The sequence below is a fragment of the Macrotis lagotis genome, chromosome 7 (assembly GCF_037893015.1).
Source record: "Macrotis lagotis isolate mMagLag1 chromosome 7, bilby.v1.9.chrom.fasta, whole genome shotgun sequence".
In the NCBI taxonomy this organism is placed as follows: Eukaryota; Metazoa; Chordata; class Mammalia; order Peramelemorphia; family Peramelidae; genus Macrotis; species Macrotis lagotis.
In genome coordinates, this window is record NC_133664.1 from 42,161,093 (window position 1) to 42,184,344 (window position 23,252).

General features: G+C 41.4%; 1 protein-coding gene across 2 annotated transcripts in view; it reads right to left on the reverse strand.

Annotated features, from left to right (window-relative positions):
- Positions 1–4,449: 4,449 nt before the first annotated feature.
- The window catches only part of LARS2 (leucyl-tRNA synthetase 2, mitochondrial), a 134,391-nt gene continuing 115,588 nt past the window's right edge, over positions 4,450–23,252 (reverse strand). Inside the window, exons 16-17 of one of the 2 annotated variants that reach the window (XM_074195867.1) lie at positions 22,947–23,074; positions 4,450–13,409 (exon numbers count right to left, since the gene is read on the reverse strand). In XM_074195867.1, the coding sequence (XP_074051968.1) occupies positions 13,230–13,409; positions 22,947–23,074 (308 nt within the window). In that variant the 3' untranslated portion in view covers positions 4,450–13,229. The remainder of the gene's footprint in view (positions 13,410–22,946; positions 23,075–23,252) is intronic. The other variant, XM_074195866.1, reaches the window with a different exon arrangement.

Here is a 23,252-nt window from a genome sequence, read left to right on the forward strand (position 1 = left end):
CTTGTTTTCGTATCCCTCACCACTTAACACAGGACCTGGACATAATAGGACTTCATAAATGTTTGCTACCTTGTCTATGTTAAGTTACTGAATTCTATTTTTAAGGTCTTTTGTCAACATAGATGGATTTTTTTTTGCTTAGCATTTCTTTTGTGTGTAGGAGTAAACATGTGTCTCCTATTCGATTTATATTGAACATTGTGTATTTTTCTACTGGACCTTTGTTGAAGACCTGGCCTTGAGCTTCATATAATTTCCCCTAATTTGCTAAGACAAGAAATCCTGTGGAAGAAGGGGCCTATATAGTGCTTATTATAGGCTAGGATTTTCTAGTATCTTCACCAGGTGGAGCCTGGGTTGGGGGGATATTTAAGGGAGAGCAGAGAGTGCTCTAGTCCCTAGAGGCCAGTGGCAGTTCTTAAATGTTAGACTTTGTAATCTTAGAGTGTCACACAAACCCTATTAATATTGTCATTATTACACACCAGGGCCCTGAAGCCTGGAGAGTTGAAGTGAGAAGCTGCAGGGGATATTGAACAAGAGGCAGGAAAGACCTGCCTTTGAAGTCATGGTCACCAGCTACGTGAGTGACCAGGAGCAAGGCATGGAACCCCTGACTTATGGTTCTCATTTGTACAGAGGGAAAATAATGTCATTAGTCCCTCCCTAAAGTGGCTGTTGTGAGAATCCAATGGGATAAAATATAGAAAGCTCTTTGTAGACTTTAATGCAATATAAATAACAAGCATTTAAGGGTTGAAAACCTACTTCCCTTCTAATATCTCATTTAATCCTCATAATGACCCTGGAAGGTATTTTATGCCCATTTTCACATGGGGAAACTGAGGCAGACATAGGGGAAGTGACTTGTCCAGGGTCACACAACTAAGAAGTGACTGAGGCTGGATTTGAACTTACAAAATAAATAACAATACACACAATGTCAACAATTCTAATTTGGGTTTTTTTAAGTCAAGATTAGGTCCACAGAGTAAGTAAATAAATGTGTGTGTGTATGCATATGATACTATATGTATATATGGTAGATATTATATATGTATATGCATATAAGCCTTCTATATAAATGTCAACTATCATGTCGACTCATTGACTAAAAGTCATATGTTATCCACCCTCACACACTTCCTACTGTGTGATTCTGGACAAATAAATTAAGGATCTCATTGTAAAAATAAAACTGATAGACAAAATAATATACAGTAAGTTGCAGAAGAAATGTGCAATCTGTGTTCTATGAAATCTAATGACATAATGTGTATCAAACACTTCTAAACTTTCAAGTGACATATAGATATTAGCATATGTTAAGGGATATATATATATATATATATATATATATATATATATATATATGTATACTCCAGAGGGAGCAAGGATAGCTTTGTGGGGGGAGGGGCTGGTTCTGGAGTCAGAGGTCCCAGCTTCAAATCTCAGCTCTGCCATCTTGGGGAACCTCTTAATTCTTGTGTACCTCAGTGTTTCTTCATCTGAAAAATGAACTAGACATAGGTAGTGTTCCAAAACTCAAACTATGACTTTATGAGTTGGCTTCACCAGACAGGGAGCAAGGGAGGGGGCATTTTAGTTTTATGGAATAGTATGAGCCAAGGCCCAGAGAGGGAAACACCCAAGGTGCATATGGTGAGTGGGGTTTGGAAAACAGTCTGGGTGAGCTGGTGTTTTGAGTATGTAGAAGTGATGCCAAATTATGGAGGGCCTTAAATACTGGGCTTTAAAAAGCTTGAGTTTTTAAGTAGTTATTGAAGATTCTTGAGTTTGAGGAATTCCCCAACCAGATGTGAGCATTGAAGACGATGGGTTTGGCAATGCACTGGGCAGGATGGAGGTGGGGAAAGAACAGAGGTTATGTGATAGTCCAGACAGGAGGTGGTGATGGTCATACCCATTGTCCTTGAGCAATGACCTTGGGCCCATTTTTACAAAGAGCCCTCTTCAGCATCCTCTCTCCAAGATGCTTTGGAAAAACTGAAGTTGAATCAGCCCAGATGATCAAGTTTCTTCTATGGATGATTTGGGGAAGAAAGAGTAATAATCAAGGTCCTGGTGTGAGAGAAACACTTGAGGATTTCTGGCAGCTGAATAGGTCACTGGCAGGCATCCACAATGCTTGCTTTTCCCATGCATCTCAGTTTTTCCTCTTCCTCTGTCTTCCAAGGATGAATCAGCAGAGCCCAGAGATCTGGTCCAGGATACTGGCTGGGGCAGTTCCGGCCGGGGTGGCCCCTGTGGATTCCCCCGACAGCTCAGGGCTAGTCATTGGATACATTTCACTTAGTAAAGTCAGCAGAAAGGGCAAGTGCCTCCAGCCTCCCTCTCTCCAAGGGTTGGGCAGGGACCTGGACCACAAAACAGATGTTCTACAGTAACTTGCCTCATGTGGGAAAATGGCAAAACAAAATGTTTTCGTTCTTGTCTTCTTGACAACCTATCAGTTCTCAGGGAAGAAACTCACCTACATGTCCTCAATGAAATGTTCTAAGCTGGGGATGGGCACGACAGGTGGGCTACCATGGGCAGTTAGTTGGGCAGACAAAGGTGATAGCCCCAGGCCCACATCACAGGCTCAATAGGTCACACAAGTGGATGCCTTGTGAGTTGAGCTGAGGGATGGGGTATAAAAAAAAAAGAGAACAAACCTGTTTAGACAACTGTGCAAAAATAGCCAAGCTTCCCTTAGGCCAATCCAGTCTGGTGAGCAGGGTTACAGATCTCTACAAAGTGGGCTGGGAAAAGTCCCATGGAGCTGTTTGGCCAGGCAGCATCTCAGGGGAAATTCTACTTGGTCCCCAAGTCACACAGCTGAGGTTGACTCTTGGTTGTGTTGTTGGGAGTGTGTGGAGGACTGTGGGAGAATGGGGTCTTCACTGTTAGCTCCCCTGAATTCTCTGCAGCTATGGAGAGAAAGGGGATTCAAGTAGAGAGGCATCAGGGTTAAAAAGGATGAAAGGAAGACAGTAGGAACCAGGACACTTCTTGAATCTCAGTTCCCTAGGTAATTTTGTGATTAAGTAGAACCACCACTGGTAATCTGAACACACATCCTATCTATGATGGTAGCCTTATCTCATAGTAAGTTTAGGGAGCTCAGTTTCCTCATCTGTAAAATGAAGGAGGACTTAAACCACTCAGGTCCCTTTTAGTTCTGAGTCTAAAATGGGCTTTCTCTGAGCCTATTGTGACATCTATAATAATAATAATAATATTAAGGCAATATTCATACATCACCCACCTTAAATGGTGATGAGAAAAATAATTCATAAAGCATGAGTTTTTGTTATTACCAAGGGACAAAAAGGGCTGAAAGGGGCAACATATGTTGACTTTCAAACAACCATTTTTTTTCAGCTTCCAAGGGTAAAAGTTTTCCAAGGGAACATTGAGTTCCACTCTGAGCAGGACAGCTGCAGATGGGGAAGGTTGGGACAAGAGGAGCCTTTCCTTAAATAACTATGAGAGAGGAAGGGGGGAAGTCAGTGGACAAAGCTCGGGCTTTAGCTGGAGCCTGGTTGGTTCATGTGGAAATCATGAAGCCAGTAGAGGAGTCAACACAAAAAGATGGTGAGGATGCAGGCACCCGAGGCTGGAACTCCAGGGAATGGGAGAGGCCAATGTTGTCCCTTTAAACCAAGCTTTCAGAAGGAATTACCTAGTTACTACCAAGCAACCCTTTAATTAAGCCTTCCTGGATCTTCAGAAGGTGGGAAAGTTTTTTGGGTTCCGTTTCTCTTGAAGGATCATCTAAAGCTTGCCTTAAAAGAAAAAAGAAACAAAAAGAATTCTAATCTTGAAGGATTATTTCTAATGTTCTCAGAGGCAGTTGGACTCAAATTAAAAGCAATGACCAATATTGGTTCCAGAGAACAGATGGTGAATCATACTTCCCTCCTTCAAGTAGAAGAGAGAGGGATTAAAGATGCCAAATGTGGTCATTGAGGCAGTTGGTTTTACTTAACTGTTTTTCCTTATTACAAAAAGGAAACCTCCTGCAAGAGGGAACCCAGCCCACCTCATGGGGTGATCCATTTTCCTTTGGGATGTCTTTATTGGGAAAATTTCTCTAATGTGGGGAGGAAATCTCTGCAATTCTCACCCACACTTGGAGTTCTTGCCCTAAAGGGCTAATGACAAGAAATCATTCCTTTTCCATAAGATGATCTTCAAAAATGTGAGGCCAGCAGCTACCCTTACCCTTTCAACCCCATCCAAGGTTTTCTTTTTTCTAGGCTAAGCAGCTAAGAACTGAGAATTTCTTTAACTCATTCTTATAAACCATGTTCTCCAGTGCCTTGAACATGACTAGAAGTGGCAAAACCTGAAAATTATGGATGAGTTCACACCTGTTGTGAACATGTAAGGCCATAAAATGAAAGCATGCATTGCGTACATCTTTATGTTTTAATTGTCACAATTAAGGAAGAATCTTATTCCAACAACTAGATTTGGGAGTAGAAGAGGAAACAGAAGCTACCACAAGTCTCAGGGTAGGGAACCTGGGACAAAGTACCATAGTATTTGATTTGAACAATAAGTAAATGAGAAAACTGGAAGAAAATTCTAAGCTGAAATGCAATGGCAACAGCATTGTCTGTGAGAAAGGCTCAAAGAGTGTTCAATTCACACATTGCTTATTGCATCCTGCTTCTTATAGACTTGGGAGAATGTCATTACCATAGGTCGAAATCAAATGTTTGAAGTTTGGAACAGAATTCTGAGTGGGAGGCCACGTGGGCTCTTAGAACCCCAAAGAACAGTAAACTTCCATTCATCTATTTTTCCTTTCTAAAGCTGGGGGAGGGGTAGAATAAGCATTTATTAAACACCTGCAATAACCAGCCATTGTGTCAAATGTTTATAAATATCATCTCATCGGATTCTCACAGCAACCCTTGAGGTAGATGCTAGAATTATTTCCGATTTACGGCTGAGGAGACTAAAGCAAGCGGAGGTTAAATGACTGACCCAAGGGTTACACAGCTAGGTCTGAGGCAGGATTTGAACTCAGTTCTTCCTGACTTTCATTGAGCCACCTAGCTGCCTAATTAACTCATGTACTCTAAACTAGATTGCATTGGCAAATCTTTTGGTCAAATATGGAGATCAACTAAGATGAGCAAGTGAACGAAAAGTAAAAATCATTTCAAAATTTAAAAAAACGGTAGTGAGTGCTAGTCTGTGTTGGAGGATAAGGCACTTGTCTCATAGACATAAAAACCTGGGTTCAAATCCTACCTCTGACAATTACTGGCTGAGTCATCAGGTCACTGAGCCTCTATATTGGTAAAGGGAATTTCCTCACCAGGATTTCTTAAAAATGACACCCATATGCACAGATACATAACTATAATCACTAATCATTTAGTCTGTTGCTATTCTTTCATAATGTTAACACAGTGTCAGGCTTAATAAATGTTTAGATTGGTTGATTGGATAGTCTGTTTTTTCTCTTTGCATTGCTTCATGCTTTTCCTACTGCTTCCTAGGTCCAATGATCAGTCGGTCTTATAGTTCATCTATACAACTTGGATGTTCTTTGGCCATGGTTAAACCTGGTTGGTTTCCAGGTTTTTGCTATTCTAACCAAGGCAACCACACATTTTCCCATAGCTCCTTTTGGTTTGCTGATGATGCTCTTCTCCCAAGAGGGAGATTATTGTATTTTAGGGCATAATTATTATCACTCCTAGAATAAATCTCCAAAAAGAAAGGGCCATGCAATAGAGGACAAGCTTCTTGGAGTTCTTCATTGTGGAACTTTATTAGCTTTGGCAGGCAATGTCTCTGAAAGTCAGCTCCATATTAAAGAATAATGAGAGCAGCTAGCATTTATAGTGTTTTTCATCTTAGAAAAAGCTTTCCATATGTTATTTGGCCCTCGGAATAACTCTTCAAAGTAGGTACAGTTATTATCTCCAATTTATAGATAAGGATACAGAGGCTGAGAGCAGTTAAATAACGTGCCCACGATCACACAGCTAGGAAACATTGAGGCAGGATTCAAACTCAGATCTTCCTAATTCCAGGATAGTTATTCATCATCTCTCGACTTAAGTACCTAAGACTGACCCCCCAGACTGAGAGTACAAGGTGTGAGAAGACTGGGAAGGGAGGAGGATTGTTACTTTTTGACACTCAATACAGTTCAAGGTTTTTCTAAGTCTCTTAGCCATCCCATCATACCACCTAGGTCTTTTTCATTTGAAATCTGGAGACTTGGAAAATGAGGGATAGATGCAGAAGATATGAAGATGGAGGAGGATGAGAGGAAGAGACAGGAGTCTAGGAAGACTATCAGGAAATGTAGGCTTCAGGAGAGATGACAAGAGTTAGCACTGATAAGTGTCTCCCAGGGGCTAAATGTTGGGGATACAAAGAAAGGTAAAAGTAGTCCTTGCCCTCACAGAGCTTACAATCTAATGGGGGAAGATAATATGAGAACTATGGGCAAACAAAGGAGATAATCCACAGATACAAGGCACCAGCACTAAGGAGAATCAAGGCTTTTGGGGGCTTCTAGTTAGGGTAGGACAGGGAGTGGTTGTGGCATTGTGGGCAATAGCTTCATGAGGAATTCAGGGCACTGCCATACCACTCTGGGAATCTCTAAGCCCTTGAAGTGATCTGTCTACAGTCAAACGTAAAATGGCAAATCAGAATCATTCCCCAGCTCTCCTGGCACTAAATTGGGGATCTCCAGGGATATGGCTTGAGGAATTTTGTTGTTGTCCAGTTGTTTTAGTCATGTCCAATTCTCTGTGACCCTATTTGGGGTTTTCCTGGCAGTGATACATAAGTGATACTGCCATTTTCTTCTCAAATTCATTTAACAGATGAGGAAATAGAGGCAAACAAGAGCAAATGACTTGCCCTCTCTCATACAGATAGTGTCTGAGGTCATATTTGAACTCAGAGAGTTGTGTCTTCCTGACTCCAGACGCTATTCCCTTTGCCACCTAACTGCCCAGTTGGAGGAATATTCCATCTCATAGAAATCATAGAACTAGAACTGGGAGGGGTCTAACAAGTTACTTAGTTCAACCTGTACCTGAAGAAAAGAATCCCTTTTACAACATACTTAACAGATGCTTGCTTATCTAGATTTTGCTAAAAGGTCTTAAGCAAGTGGGATGCTCGATCTCTCAAAGTGGTCCATTGCACTGTGGGATAGGGCTAAGTCATAATTATTAGTAAGTTTTGTTGTTGTTGCTCCTGACATTCATTTGGCCCTGGGGGTCCTCTGGGGTCAAGAACAGACCTCATGTCTCTTCCCCTGCAAAGACTTGAAGACACTCCTCACGTCCCCTCTCTAGGTCTTTCTTTGTTTTGCTAGAAGTAAACCACCAGTATAGAATGAGATCTTCCAATATTAAAGAGAATGGGGCAAATTAGGTCATCTTCAGGGTTATAAGGCCATGGGACCGAGTGATGTTTGAAACAAACATACCAGAATTCCTACATCCAAGCTGACGCCATCTCTCTGAAACTACTCCCAAAGGAGAGTGTTTCAATGATGTTGCTGTGTAAGACATGCTTGGAATTCTTTCAGCCAAGCCTTCTGAGTCTGTGGGACTTTCTTCGGAATATCCTCAAGGGTGACCAGTCTTCATTTTCTGAGGGAAGATTCAGCCTTTGGAAATTGGCAGAAATCATGAGGGTTCCAAGTGTGGTCAATGAAGCAGGTGATTAAGTTAGGTCCTGACATTCTGTTTGGGTCAGAATGAACAAAACAAATGGAGGTAGAGCAGTTTCAAAATATGATTCTTCCTGACTTAGTTCCAGAAATATTCTGAGAAACAGTAATGTTAGAATAAACAGCCTCCCACAACCATTTCTCCAAAGGACACAACTCTTTTTGGATGTACCACTCACCTTAGAGTGACTCCCAAACGATAAAGCATTTAAGTGTTTTTTAGGGAAGAGTGCTCCATAAAAAAACAAGTTTGGCCAGCAAAATCATATCCAAGTTAAGTTTCTGTCATGGAATTAATATTAGAGTTTAATAAATCTGCTATTCTTTCCTCCTTCCTTATCATCTCCACCCTAGTCCAGGCCCTCATCTAGGGTATTACAATAGTCTCCCAGCAGGTACTCCCACTTTCATGGGTACTCCTATCCTTCCTATTTTAATTATTTCCACACACTATCCTAAAAATGCGATTCTCATTCAGTGATTTTCCTGGTCAGTAAATTTCAGTAACTTCCCATTGTCCAAAGAAGAAAACACAGACTTTAATTCAGAGGCCTCCATGACAGGGATTGATCTGGAGTCATCACCTAGGTCAAATTCTAGCTTGGATGTTCATTATAATGATCTTGGGCAAGTCTCTAAAATCCTCTTTGCCTCAGTTTCTTCATTTACTATCTGCTGCCTTGTATTGGCTAGTTAGCCAATAAGAGAGTGTTGGACCTAACTCAGGAAGACCTGAGTCAAATTCTATCTTAGAAACTTATTAGTTGTGTGAATAGACAAGATGATGGCTATGTGGTGTTTCAAAAATCTTTAAGCTCTATGGTAAAGGCAGTGGCTAATATTATCACCACTGTCTTTCTGAATAGACTGTCAGTTCCTTGAGAAAGGTACTGTGTTTTGTCTTTGTATTCTCCATCATGTCTAGTACATTGCCTCACACAAGTAATATTTGTTGTGCTCAGCAAATACTTGGTGAGAGCTCCCAAATTTCTATCATTTTACAGGTACTCCCTGAAGACAGGAACTGGTTTTTGTTTGTAAGTAATTCAATTGAATACTAAGAATTCTAGACTTTATAGAGAAGATCGACCAGCTTAATTGCCATCATTTACACACACACACACACACACACACACACAAACACTCCAGCAGTATTATTAAAAAAAATAATACTTGCACCACTAAGATTTAGGCTATTCAATTAAGGTGCCACATTTTCTTCAGCTACAATAGTACGAGTCAGTAAGAAACTGTGAAGAAAAATTAGCCTTGATAATTCTGTTCTCAGATCCAGAATTCTTCTCTGCTTTCTTGGAAGATGTCTAATAATTAGCATGAAGCATAGTCATTAACTACCAATCTGTATAGGACATAAAAAGGTAATTAAGCGGCTGAGCTTTGCCCTCTAGGAATGACAATAAAGGCAGACAACATAGAGGTAAGTAATTACAATAGAGGAAGGCACTTCAGGTAGCTCTCCAATTGTCCCAGTCTTTCCTTAATTTTATCCAAATTCTTTTAGGAAGATGTTTCCCCAAGTTGGGATGTCATTCAACTTTCTTGTCAGATGGCAAGATGCTCAGATCAAGAGAGAAAAAATGGCAGGGGGCGGGGGAACATGTCTACAAATTGAGTTAGGAGTTAGGCCCAGGTTATACAGGTCCTGCACAGTGACTGGGCTGACCATCCTCTCTCCTGGTTCACTCTCCTGCTGCACTTGTCCCTTTACGTTTACTAACAATGCTTTTATCCCAGAGGCCTCTCTACAGCCCGCCTCTGGGATCTGTACCCTCATCCTGGCTCCGGCACAAGGAACTGTCTGGTCTTGGACTAAGTATTTCCTCCCCAGGTCCTTGATTTACCTCATCTCTAAAATGGGATGAAGAAATGGGTGCTACCCATTTCACAGACTTCTTGTAGGTGGAGTTAGGGGGCAAAAATGAGTGAGTTATGGTGGGAGATGGAGATGAAACTCATTCTATACAGCTTTTCAACAAATTGATTTGATCTTCTTTGCCAGCTAGCCAGGTACCATTCTATTATTTTGTTTTTTGAATTTCCCAGGTATTGCTTTGTCTTTAGATCAGCTTCTCTGGACTATTCCCCCAAAAGGAAAAACAAAACAACATATTGACATGTTTCTAGGTATCTGGAGAGCCTCCTTTCTCCTGTCACACTTATACCCTTCTTGAAACATCCTGTGAATAGTGGCGTGGAATTGGACAGCCAGAGGTTACGACTCAGTCTGATGGGTTAGATTTCACAACCCTGCCTTATATGTGAAGATGAAAGAGCTTTTGTTTCTGAATGTCTTCCAGATAATTAAGACTTCATGTGGGAGATGCTGCTGGAGTCCATCCAAAAGGCCAACTACCCTCCCAAATGCTTTTCTTAAATCAATACGGTTAATCTGATGACAAGATAAGACTAGAAATAAAATGGAGAAATCTAAGTTTTTCTTTCCAGTTCTACTATTTATAGAAAGGTCAATGTCCATGTCTGCAAAATAGGAGGGAATGGAAACAAGTGTTTAGATACTGCCCACTGTGTGCCAGGCAAATTCTGATGACAATCTTGAAGGGAGGTATATTATCATCTCCATTTCATAGAGGAGAAAACTTGAGGTAGACAGAGGTTAAGTGACTTGACTTGGGTCATACATCTTTTGAGTGTCTGAGGCCAGATCTGAACTCAGGTCTTTCTGACTCTGTACCGATTGGATTCCTACTCTGATGTCTCAATTTAATGATACGGAGGTGATCTTATTCTGGAAGGCTATATCATTAAAGCAAAGCTCTGGAAGTTTCTACCAAACTGGAAAAAGCTTAAAGAATGGGCCTGGTCTTCAAGATAGCCTGTTTTCAGGAGTCCCACCTAGTTAAGTCTGGAGAGGTTCATTACCAGGTATGGAGATGAAGTTCATAAGTCTTATCTACAATGTCATAGTAGAGGCAGCAACATAGGGTGGGGATAGACTGTTAGTCTTGGATGGGATCAGGAAGACCTGAATTCAAAACCTGCCTCAGTCACTTATTGGGCAAGTCACTTAATAATAGTGATGATGATAAAGATAGCTAATATTCATATACCATTTTAAGGTTGCAAAAATGCTATACATGCATCATCTCATTTGATCCTCACAATCAACCCAAGAAGTAGGAGTCATTGCTATCCCCATTTTGTAGGTGAGGAACCTAAGGTTAAGGTGGCTTTACATGACTTGCCTAAGGTCACTCATTTTGTAAATATCTAATAGGGAATTTGAATTCAAATCTTCCTGTCACTGGGTCAGCTATGAGCCTCAAGGCCTGCATGCCTCAGTTTCCACATCTGAAAAGTGAGAGGAATAACAGCACCTACTTCCCAAGGTTGCTGAGAGGGTTCAAGGGGATGAGATTTATAAAGCACTTGTCAAACCTTAAAGTGATGTATAAGTGCTAGCATTATTATTATTATTATTTTTGTTCCTCAAGTCAAAGAGGGAGCACCCACTCCAGTGAAAACACAGATCTCTGAAGTACAAAAACTGACCTATTGCTGCCTCTTGTACCTTGTAGTAGTCTGGAGAGTAAGTTTTGAGGTCTTGGGGTCCCTGACATAAAGGGTCACCAGTGTGTTGAATGTCCTTGGCAGGACTAGCTTCTCTCAAGAGCCTCTGGCTCAGAGGCGGTTCCATCTGGTCGTGTTGGAAAGGTGTGTGCGGAGCCATGGAAACAAGGAACTGAGACAAAACAGAGAATGTTAAGGCTTGTCAAGGCTACCCTTGAGGTGCTTCTTGGGCCCAGGTTATACAGGTCCTGCACAGTGACTGGGCTAACCATCCTCTCTCCTGGTTCACTCTCTCTGTTGCACTTGTCTCTTTACGTTTACTAATAATGCTCTTATCCCAGAGACCTCACTACAGCTTGCAGATCTGGACCCTCAGCCTAGCTTTGGTACAAGGAACTGCCTGGCCTTGGACAAAGTATTTCCTCCTCAAGACCTTGATTTACCTCATCTGTAAAAGGGGATTAAGAAATGGGCACTACCCATTTCACAGACTTCTTGTAGGTGGAGTACTCTGTAAAGAGTAAAGGGGTCTAGGGCTGCTGGTCCTGTCCCAGCCATATTCAGAGGGTTATCACAGCCTTCAGTGGACAGATGAGAATTGTCCAAGGGCACAAAGGAAGGAAGTGGCAGATTTGACCACAATCTGAATACAGGTCTTCTGCCTACAAAAACTCCCAATACAACAGGATCCAGAAAAAAAATTTGAAATAGAGAGGAATTGAGAGGACTGGGTATTAAGAGAAACATAAGGATTAGAACTAAGAAGGATCTTAGCAATCATCTAGTCCAGGGGTGCCACATTGATCTGGTGTTACCAAGGCAACCACAGATGGGACTTGAAATTCAATAAATCTAGATTTTAAGGGGTGAATTAATTAAATGTTTGACCAAATATAGCAGATGAACGTTATAAATATCCAAAAGGCCCTTGGCAGAAAAAGGTTCTCCACCCCATGATCAACATCCCTATTTAACAGATTGGGAAACTGAGGCCCAGGGAGGTTAAGAAATTTGTCCAAGGTAGAGGATAACAGGATCAGGATTTGAACCCAGTGCCACTGATTTCAAATCCAATGCTCCTTCCAGTCTAGTACAGCTGCCTTGCAGGTCATGTCTACATTCTGTAATGTATATTCTTAAATCTCTGCCCAACTGAACCTGGATGCCAGTTCCTTAAGTGAGGGACCCATTGCACCTTCTCTGCATAATTCAGAGGGTCAAGGGGCAGTGACTTCTGATGCTGCAGGAAAGCCTGGCCCTGGGCTGTGTCCACTGGCATTTCAACACATCTGTATCCATGCCTTGGTCACCTTCCCGTGATACATCAGTGAATTACACTGAAAGAATCTACCTGATGAACTTGTCAAGCCTCAAAGAGCCCTAAACACCTGAGACCAAATGGTGCTACTGACATTTTCTCCTAAGAGTTAAGCCAGGGGCTTTGGACAATTCCTAGTAGGAGCCTAGGACAACTCATGGTTCCAACAGTGTGTCATCATGACTGGTCCTCTCCTTCCTAGACCAGGTAGTGTAGAAACCTTCTCAAACAGATGGTCATAGCTTGAACCAATGTGGTGAGGAACCAGCCCAAGTCACCCTTGTTCCTTCATCACGAGCTCCACTTTTATTAACTGGTCAGCACCCATCCACCACGGCAGAAACATCCAGGGTCCACCATTGGTGAACTCTCCTTCTGTTGTCATGGTGTTGCAGAGCGCCATGCAAGAATCTCTGGAGGCTGATTCTGAAGCCTGGCTGGGTTCCCCTGCAGCAGGGCAAGGGAGGGCACAAGGGAGGCCCCTTCCAGTGTCTCTGACCTCTAGTCTGGCCATCAAGGCAGCGGTGACCTAAAGTACCTCAGTTTGGGATATATCACCCTTCCTCCCTGGCCCCCGATAAGATTTCCCTGGGCAGTGGCAGGGAGTCAGTGGCTGGGCCCCCAAAGCGCCAATCAGTCCTGCACCAGGAAGTTGATGAGTGCAGTCCGGGGAGAAAGGAAGGCCTTGGTGACTGTGCGGCCCTGCAGGAGCCGGGTTCCCAGTTCACTCTGGAGGACCAGTTTGTAGACTTTCTCATGGTCTCGGGCTACCTGGTGAGGCACGGGGATCTTGCCACAAGCTTTATTGTTGATCTGAAAAGGAGAGAAGCCAAGTAAGTGATCTAGGAAAGGATTTGATGATGTGCTCTTCTCATGCCCATGGCCTGGGCTGTCTGGGGGGAAGGGGCAAAGTCAACAGTCAGTTTCCTGAAGGAGGAATGAAATGGAATTAGGAGATCTGACTAAGGCCTCAACCCTGCGCAGAAGGCCTTGGGGATGGGAAGAGCCCTGTGCTGTCTAATCCCTTCCATGAAAAAAAACAGCTCCAGGAAAGGCATTTAAGAAATCCACCAGGGTGAGGCAGCTTATGGTATTTCCAGGCCTGGAAAGATGAGCCTGCCCAGGGGAGCCATTCCAGATAACCATCTTTAACTAGGCCTGAAACGGATCCACTTTTGCCAATGGCTTTTTTTCTTAGCTGTTTAATATCTGAATTCCTGAGAACCCATGAATTCAGTCTCCAGTCTTCTGATGAATCCAGCTTACAAATTAGCCTGGAAGAATGTTTCATCATAGTGCCAGGTACCCCCACAATGAATATTTATAGACAGATGAAAAAATTAACAGAAAAAATATATTTGGTGAATGATGAAAACATATCACAATGAATACTTTCTCAACTATAATATAGGGATAGGGATGGAGACTAGTCAGTGATTCCCAGACGAGAAAGGTCTTTCCACCAATGCAGATTGACACCTTCTTGGTAATTTATAGTTTACAGGGTTACCTTTAAAAGTTTTTGGTCTTATAAAAAACAATATTATAAGCAAGCTAGAAGATCAAGGACTAGTTTACCTGTCAGATCTATGGAAAGGGAAGCAGTTTATGACTAAGGAAGAGTTGGAGAACATCACTAAAAACCGGATGATTTTGAATAGATTAAATTAAAAGGCTTTTGCACAGACAAAACCACTGTAACCAAGATCAAAAGAAATGTAGTGAACTGGGAAACAATCTTTACAACTAATGTTTCTGACAAAGGACTTATTTCTAAAATATACAGAGAACTGGATCAAATTTAAGAAAAAAAGCCATTCCCCAATTGACAAATGGTCAAAGGATATGCAAAGGTAATTTACAGATGAGGAGATCAAGTAATCCATAGTCATATGAAAAATTGCTCTAAGTCATTACTTATGAGAGAAATGCAAATTAAAGTTTCTCTGAGGTATCACTTCACACCTCTCAGACTGGCTAATATGACTAGAAAGGACAATGATCAATGTTGGAAGGGATGTGGGAAATCTGGAACACTAATACATTGTTGGTGGAGCTGTGAACTCATCTGGAGAGCAATTTGGAATTACACCCAAAGGGCAACAAAAATGTGCATACCCTTTGATCCAACAATACCACTACTGGGTCTATACCCTGAAGAGATGAGGAAAAAGGGTAAAAATATCGCTTGTTCAAAAATATTCATAGCAGCCCTGTTTGTGGTGGCAAAGAATTGGAAATCAAGTAAATGTCCTTCAACTGGGGAATGATTTAGCAAACTGTGGTATGTGTATGTCATGGAACACTATTGTTCTATTAGAAACCAGAAGGGACGGGAACTGAGGGAAGCCTGGAGGGATTTGCATGAACTGATGCTGATTGAGATGAGCAGAACCAGAAAAACACTGTACACCCTAACAGCAACATGGGGGCAATGATCTAGCTTGATGGACTCGCTCATTCTATCAGTGCAACAATCAGGGACAATCTGGGGCTGTCTGCAATGGAGAATACCATCTGTATCCAGAGAAAAAGCCATGGGGTTTGAACAAAGACCAAGGACTATTAACTTTAATTTACTATCTTATTGTCTGATCTTGCTATCTCTTATACTTTATGTTTCTTTCTTAAGAATATGATTTCTCTCTCATCACATTCAATTTGGATCAATGTACCATGGAAACAATGTAAAGACTGGCACATTGCCTTCTGTGGGGGGGTGGGGGAGGGAAGTAAGATTAGGGGAAAAATTGTAAAATTTAAAATAAATAAAATCTTTATAATTCAAAAAAGTTTTTGGTCTTGAAGAGATGATATCTATTCCTTAAAAGTTAGCTTCCAAAATACCTACAGTGAACCCGGCAGGGCTGGAAAACAGTGTTGCCGCAGGCCAGGTCTTTTTTTTTTATTTAAAATTTTATTTATTTTCAGTTTTATAATTCCCCCCCATCTTACTTCCCTCTCTCCCTGAAAGCAATTTGTCAGTCTTTACTTTCTTTCCATGTTGTACATTGATCCAAATTGAGTGTGATGAGAGAGAAATCATATCCTTAAGGAAGAGACAAGAACTCTAAGAGATAACAAGATCAGACAATAAGATATCTTTTTTTTTTCTAAATTAAAGGGAATAGTCCTTGAACTTTGTTCAAACTCCATGGTTCTTTATCTGGATACAGATGGTATTCTCCACTGCAGACAGCCCAAAATTGTCCCTGGTTGTTGCACAGATGGAATGAGCAAGTCCATCAAGGTTGATCATCAACCCCATATTGCTGTTAGGGTGTACAGTGTTTTTCTGGTTCTGCTCATCTCACTCAGCATCAGTTCATGCAAATCCCTCCAGGCTTCCCTGAAATCCCATCCCTCCTGGTTTCTAATAGAACAATAGTGTTCCATGACATACATATGCCACAGTTTGCTAAGCTATTCCCCAACTGAAGGACATTTACTTGATTTCCAATTCTTTGCCACCACAAACAGGGCTGCTATGGATATTTTTGTACAAATTATGTTTTTACCCTTGTTCATCATCTCTTCAGGGTATAGACCCAGTAGTGGCATTGCTGGATCAAAGGGTATTAGGCCAGGTCTTTTGCCTAAATCTCATGTTGTCTTTTTCTTCATCCTCCTCTGTTAGATTTTTGGAAGCTCCTGAGAACATCAGCTACTCCCTCTTGTCATGGATACTGTACCTTCCCCTTGGCTTTTGTGACTTCATCCTTCTCCTGCTGCCCAAGTCTCCTCATGAGCCATCTTCTTTCTCTCTCTCTCTCTCTCTCTCTCTCTCTCTCTCTCTCTCTCTCTCTCTCTCTCTCTCTCTCCTACATTTCTCTTAGTATCTCATGAGTTCCTCCAGATTCTGTTATTATCTCTATATAGAGGACTCCCAAAATTTAAATATCCAGTCCTAGCTCTCTCCTTGAGTTTCAGGCATCCATAGTCAACTGTCTGCTGGACGTCTTGAGCAGGATGTCCCATAAACATCATCAAACTCAACATATTGAAACCAGAATTATTTTTCCCTAAGCCTTTCCCCTTCTCCAAGACTTACTGTGTTGATTTTTTTTGAGGGGATAGTTATCCTTCCATTGAAGATCATAACTTTAACTTCATCTCTTCACTTTTCCTCACATCCTCCATGACTACTTAGTTCTCAAGTTTTGTCAACTCTATCTCCCTTCTATTCTCTCCAATCATACATCTACCATTCTGGTTTCACCTGGACCACTTGAACAGCCTCCTAATTGGATTCTTGGCTTCCATCTCTCCCTTCTCTAATCCAATTTCTACACAACTCTCAGAAATTCTTCCTGCAGCACAGATCTGATTATTTTAGCTCCTCTGCTGAAGAATATATAGAAAGGAGAAGCTAGTTGTCACAGTGGATAGACTGCCAGGCTTGGTGTCAGAGGATCTGATTTCAAATCCAGCCTCAGACACTTACAAACTGTGTGATTCTGGAAAAGTCCCTTAATCCAGTTTGCCTCAAATGAACAAAAACCCAGAGGCTTCCTTTGTCTCTGCTTAAAGCTATTCACAATCAAGCTCCAGCTTATGGCTTATGAATTTTAAAAAAATATTGCTTTATGCTCCAGTCAAAGTAACCCACTTCTGGCTTTTCCCTGAATTTGGCATATTTGTGTGTTTACCAAGATTATGACCCACATGTGGAAAATAATTCCTTTTCCCCCTCTACCTCTCATAAATCTTGGTTTCCTTCAAGATGCAGCTCATAAGTCTCTTCCTATAGGAAGCTTTTATTTATTTTTAAATTTTCTTTGAAATTTTATTTATTTAAGGCAATGGGGTTAAGTGGTTTGCCCAAGGCCCCACAGCTAGGTCATTATTAAGTGTCTGAGGCCAGATTTGAATTCAGGTCCTCCTGCCTGTAGGGCTGGTGCTCTATCCACTGTGCCACCTAGTTGCCCCTAAAATGTTTTTTTGAATTTAACAAACACCAAATGAAATGAACATTTCTATGACCAGTGTAAAATTTGAATAAAGGAATTTAGGAAGCCTTTACTGGCTCTGGTGGCTTTTCTTTCCCCTCAAATTACCTTGTATTTTTACTTTTTATCTCCCATGCTTCCTCATAGCTCCACATTGTGGTATGGAGAGGACCCTGGGCTCGGCCCTGCCTGGGAAGCATGACTCTGAAAGGGTCTGGCATGGTGGGGAAGGGTCCTGGAAACAAGCCAGCTTAATTTATTGCAGAAAGGTTCATCACCAGGAGCTCACTGGTGAATGTTTTTGTGCCACAAAACCCCCTGAAATCCAGGAAAAATACAAAATAATTTTGTCATTCTCTTTCACCTTTAGTGGCAGAATGATACAAAAGAAAACAAAAGGTGTCAAATATTATCTCATTTTTAGATTCTGTCTAAACTTTAAATTAGCTCCTAGAGGAAAGGAATTCTATGAATCTGGACATTCTCACTATAAATAAAAACAGAAGAAGGGAGAAACTGCAGCTGAACAGAAGAAAGGTTTATAATTCTTCAGGGAGAGGAGAAGGAAGGATTTTTATGGGGCCAGTTTTATCAGGCACTCAAAGACAGTGAAGAACATTATTTCACTGGATGTTTATATAGCAGGGCCAAGTAGGCATTTGCAAAAAAAAGACCACCAAAAAAAAATAAAACATCTGCTGAAAAGGACAGAGATAAAGTCTGCAGGGAGATCAAACTGCTCTTCCAAATTAAACCAACCTATATTTTGGAACATAGTGACTTTCTTGTAAAGGTAGGAACAGGAAAGGATGATGAGAAAATTTTTGAAAGGAATGAAAGAAACCCAAGACTTGTAGATGATACAGAAGTCTCATGCCTATGGACAATGAACATTTTCTTTAATCAAAGAATCAAATGGGGCTAGCCATAAAGAGCACTGAGTAGCATCACAAAAACATGAAACTGATTCTATTTTAACAGACAGGTCATGACTTGTTATGGATATAGAAGTGATTCCTGGACTAGCTTTCTGTATATGGTCAGCTCATTGACTTGTTAGAGAAAAGAGCAAAATGAGTATCAAGCTAGGAGAATCAAAATGGGAAAAAATTATGGTGTACCATTAAAATGACATTATCCTGAACTAGGAACACAAACTATGGATGATGAAAATGGGAGAGTTGGGAGAAAAACCAGAGATGAGATTATAATAATTTCATATATTAATTTTAACTGAGGCAAATCAAATGCTATAAAGAGTCTTACTCATCAAACTTTTGATTTACTTGCCAAGCAGAGAAATATGGTATCCAAGGTGAATGCTGGTTTAGAAATGTAAGTTTATATTTCAAACCTTATGGAGAAAAATCACAAGAAATTATGAGCAGTTATTATTATCTTATAGAACAAAGAGAAATCACAGAGGGTAAGACAAGTTTGAAAAACGATATGCACAAATTTTTTAAATAAACAATTTTTCTTCCACATCTTGGATAGATGCACAATTGAATAATAAGATAAGTCCAGAAATAAACAGGAAGAGAACAGGAGTTAGCTTGTTTTAGTGAAATTGCAAAGCTTCTTTAATGATTAAACTTCTCCCAGAAATAAAGAACTATCTTTTTAATATCAGAATTTTTGGGGTGTTACTATATAGGGCTCAGTCAAGAGACATCTCTCAGCAGCACCACAAATGAAATTATTCAGAGGGCAATGGAGAGGCATGTACATGGTGGGCATGAGCTGGTTATGGCATTTGATAAATAAACCAAGCATAAACCATGGTAATGATGCTGCCTGTCAGAAATTGTTGAGGGAAAAAGACAGGCTGAAGAGAGATGGGAGACCAATGGGTCAACTGTGTAGTTCACTGCTATCTTCAAAATGCCAAGAATGATGGAGGAAGGCCAGAATGTATTGGCTGGGCCCTCTTGAGCATGGTTGTGAGGGGACTGTGAAAGGGGACATTTTTATCAGGGCATTCACAAATCATCTAAGTATGAATACTCTCAGTAGGGCCATATACATAATAGGCACTTTATAGAAGGCTGGATGAATTTAACATAGAAGGCAGATCATTCTTACAAGGAGAAGGGAAGGCTCCTATGTTGTAATGAAATAAGAATAGATTATGAAATGTAACTTGGTAGTGGACCCAAGTGACGTGGTTTTGTAATTATCTGACATATGGATTTTAATGTGTTGTAGCTCATCAACTTTATCACCTGAAGAAAAAAAATCTGTTCTATTTTATATACTTCAAATAACTAAAAATGTTTCACAGAAGCTTTGGAAGAATGCATGTCTTAGCATATGGCCACCACTTGTGTACTTGTCTAAGAAAATCAGTTCATTTGGGAATGCCAGGACAGACTTATTGGGATTTCTGTTGAGTTGGGATGGCTGAGAAGATTATATAGATTATATAGAATGCCCCACAGAGCACCCATGATGTGGGGGATGCAATATGGGGAGTGGAGGAGGGAGAGGGTCCAGACCCACCAGCAATGAAAGAGGGATAAGTATTCAAGGACAAGCACCTGGCTGCAGGACGTAGTCTTTAGGGAAAGATGATTACCCATCCATGGTTGATATGAACAACAAAATTGAATTTCTGAGTTTTTGAGGAGCTGATTATGTAAGTCTGATGCACATGAAATAAGGTGCATGAGTGCATGGGGGAAGCCTGACCCTCTCAGTGAAACTCTCCTTTGGTGGCTGGTGTTTGGGATGCATGCAGGAGGTTGAAAGAAAGGGCAACATGTCCTAGCCACCCAGAAGTCTTTCCCACCCTTCATTCCCATTTGTTCAGGCTTTGGAGGCTAGAAGCAAAGTCCATGCATCTCTTACTTCATCTTTGGGTCTCACAGGCACTGGACTTTTATTTTTATTTTCCAGAGGAATTGAGAAGGACTGAGACTAAAGTTCATATCAACAAACTGTAATTTTTTTTCAAGGAAATGTGGTTAAGTGACTTGCTCAAGATCACACAGTTAGGTCATTATTAAGTGTCTGAGGCCAAATTTGAACTCAGGTCCTCCTTACTCTAGGGCTGGTGCTCTATGCCTTACACCACCTAGCTGCCCCTAACAAGTAATTCCACTTGATGAGCATTTACTGGGTCTCAAGTGTGTGCCAGGGACCTGGCCAGATTCCTGACTTCTTGTTATGAAGGTAGCCAAGAATACTGAGAGCTGAATTCTTCAGTACTGTGGCTGCCTATAGGGGGGCATGAGGGAGAAAAGTCCTGGGCACAATATCTAACAATCCTCCTACCCATCTTGGTCTCCTATCCACAGGCCATGCTAGGTTGCAAAGGGTCTCCTGATATCCACTCCTCTGACCTGCTCTGCTCACTCTCTAACGCCAGTCAAGGCACTGGACCTAGCTAATCACCTTTCCCACCCAACATCACACCAAAGGCATGAGTTACCTCAATGGAAGAATATTGCCTTTCACTGTCCTGCCGGATGTCTCAGAGGCTAACTTGGTGCCACTGCAGAAATTCTTAGGCCTGAGGGTTTCTCTTGGGAAAGCACCCAACAGGCACCAACCAAGCCTGCCCAGGCTCAGTTTAGGTCTGGACGGACAGTTCACAGGATGTGTCAATGACGAAGGGACAGCAGGGAGGCGCCAGGGAAGAATGGCTGTTGGTGGACAAGAGGTAGTTAGAAACCAAGCAGCTGTGAGGGAGCATGGTCTCCTGGTATAAACATTTTCTTTGCAAATATTGATTTTTCTGCTCAGGCCACTGTTGACACAGATGTAGAAGGCCTGAACCCGGGCTGGCTTGTGGCCTCTGGGGGGTCAGATTTCTTAGTCTCAAACACTTCTCGCCTGGGCTTGTTTCCACAGTTCCTGTTGGCTAAAAATTGCTGAATAATAAATGCTTATTGATTGGATTTTTCCCTTCCAGTACCCAACTTTCCAAGGCTACTACCTTAAAATGATCCCATCCTCCAGCCTCCTTTTCCATGTCAGAGAAGATTTTAGAGGAGAGGGCAAAATTTACTTGTTTGGAAAGAAATTCTAAGCTCATGAGAAGATGACATCGTAGAAATGCTCAGAAAACTGTTGGATTTAGTGCTATGAATATCATAGTTACTAGAGCTTTCAGTATCCAGGCAGGTCTCATGACCTGTTGGAAAAGGGTACAAAAAGGTACAGGGGGTGGGAGGGACCCTTGTGTCTGTCCTGAGATTAGGGACTTCATGGACTAGGCTTTTTATGAACCCCTGAAACAGGAGGCCAAATGAGCAGGTGGACGTCGTCTCTTCTTCTTTCTCTTTCTCTCTGAGAGAAGGAAACAGACTCAATCTTCCTTCCTTCACAACTACCCCCCTCCCTCACTCCCCATTACCATAAAAACAGTTTGTCCAACAGCAGGTATTTATGAAGTGTTAACTCTGTTCTGGGGTTTCAAAGGAAGGCAAAAACACTGTGTCTTCCCTCAAGGAGCTCACGTTCTCCTGGAGGAGAGCCATACAGAGGAAGAAGGGGATGTCAGAGAGAAAGTGTCATTGTGGGAGATGGGGGTCCAGTGATGGGAGATGAAGGAGAATGGAGAAGAGGGAGCTCTTGAAAAAGCATCTCCCCCTTTTCAGTCAAGAATGAGGTGAGGTCCTCAGGGAGAGGGTGGGAGGCTTGAGGTGAGGCAAGACATCTGGAACAGCTGCTGTGGAGTGTGTGATAATGAACGTGCTAAGGAAGAGTTAAAGCAGTGGCTTGTCACAGTGAAGGCCCAAAGGAGATTATGAAACGTAACTTGGTAGTGGACCCAAGTGATGTGGTTTTGTAATTATCTGACATATGGATTTTAATGTGTTGTAGCTTATCACCTTTATCACCTGAAGAAAAAAAAAATCTATTCTATTTTATATACTTCAAATAACCAAAAATGTTTCACAGAAGCTTTGGAAAAATGCATTTCCTAGCATATGGCCACCACTTACGTACATGTCTAAGAAAATCAGTTCAGGTGGGAATGTCAGGACAGACTTACTGGGATTTCTGTTGAGTTGGAATGGCCAAGAAGAGAAGGAATAGATTAGAGATTTCTAGCCACAAAAAGTTCCCTTTTCTACTTCCTAATCTTTTGAGGGCTGAAGGCACCATTGCTAGTAGCTGAGATTATATAGAAGATTCTGTTACTCAGTAGAATCAGTGCACACTCCTTGCATAGGATAAAACAGATAGATAACTTACATATGGGGCAGACCAAAGATCAGGAAGACACAAGTTTCCTAATTACTATTTGACCAAGAATTGATTTGGATGGAGAAGGCTTGAAAATCTAAAACCCAGCAGAATATAAAGAATTACTGTGGAATTTTAGATCGAGCAGCAACACGGACTAGTCAATGTGCTTAGCCAACAGAGAGAAGAAGACACCCTTCTTTACCAGAACTGCCATCTCCACCATATCAGGTGGTTGCTCAGGTTGGAGATCCACCACAGGCCAAGACTGACGCAGTACACTGGCCTCCCAGTCATAATGGGTGCAGAGCTTATTCTTCACGTGGGCCAGACCTGCAACACCAAGAAGACAGATTCTTTACTGTAAGTAGCACGATACATAATAGAAAATAAACAGAAGTTTTATGCTATTTGGCATGATAAAAAACATTTTACCAAGAGGCAGCTTAATTTAATATTGGTTGAAGGAATGTTTTAGGGAGGCAATATCATGGATATTGATAATACATTA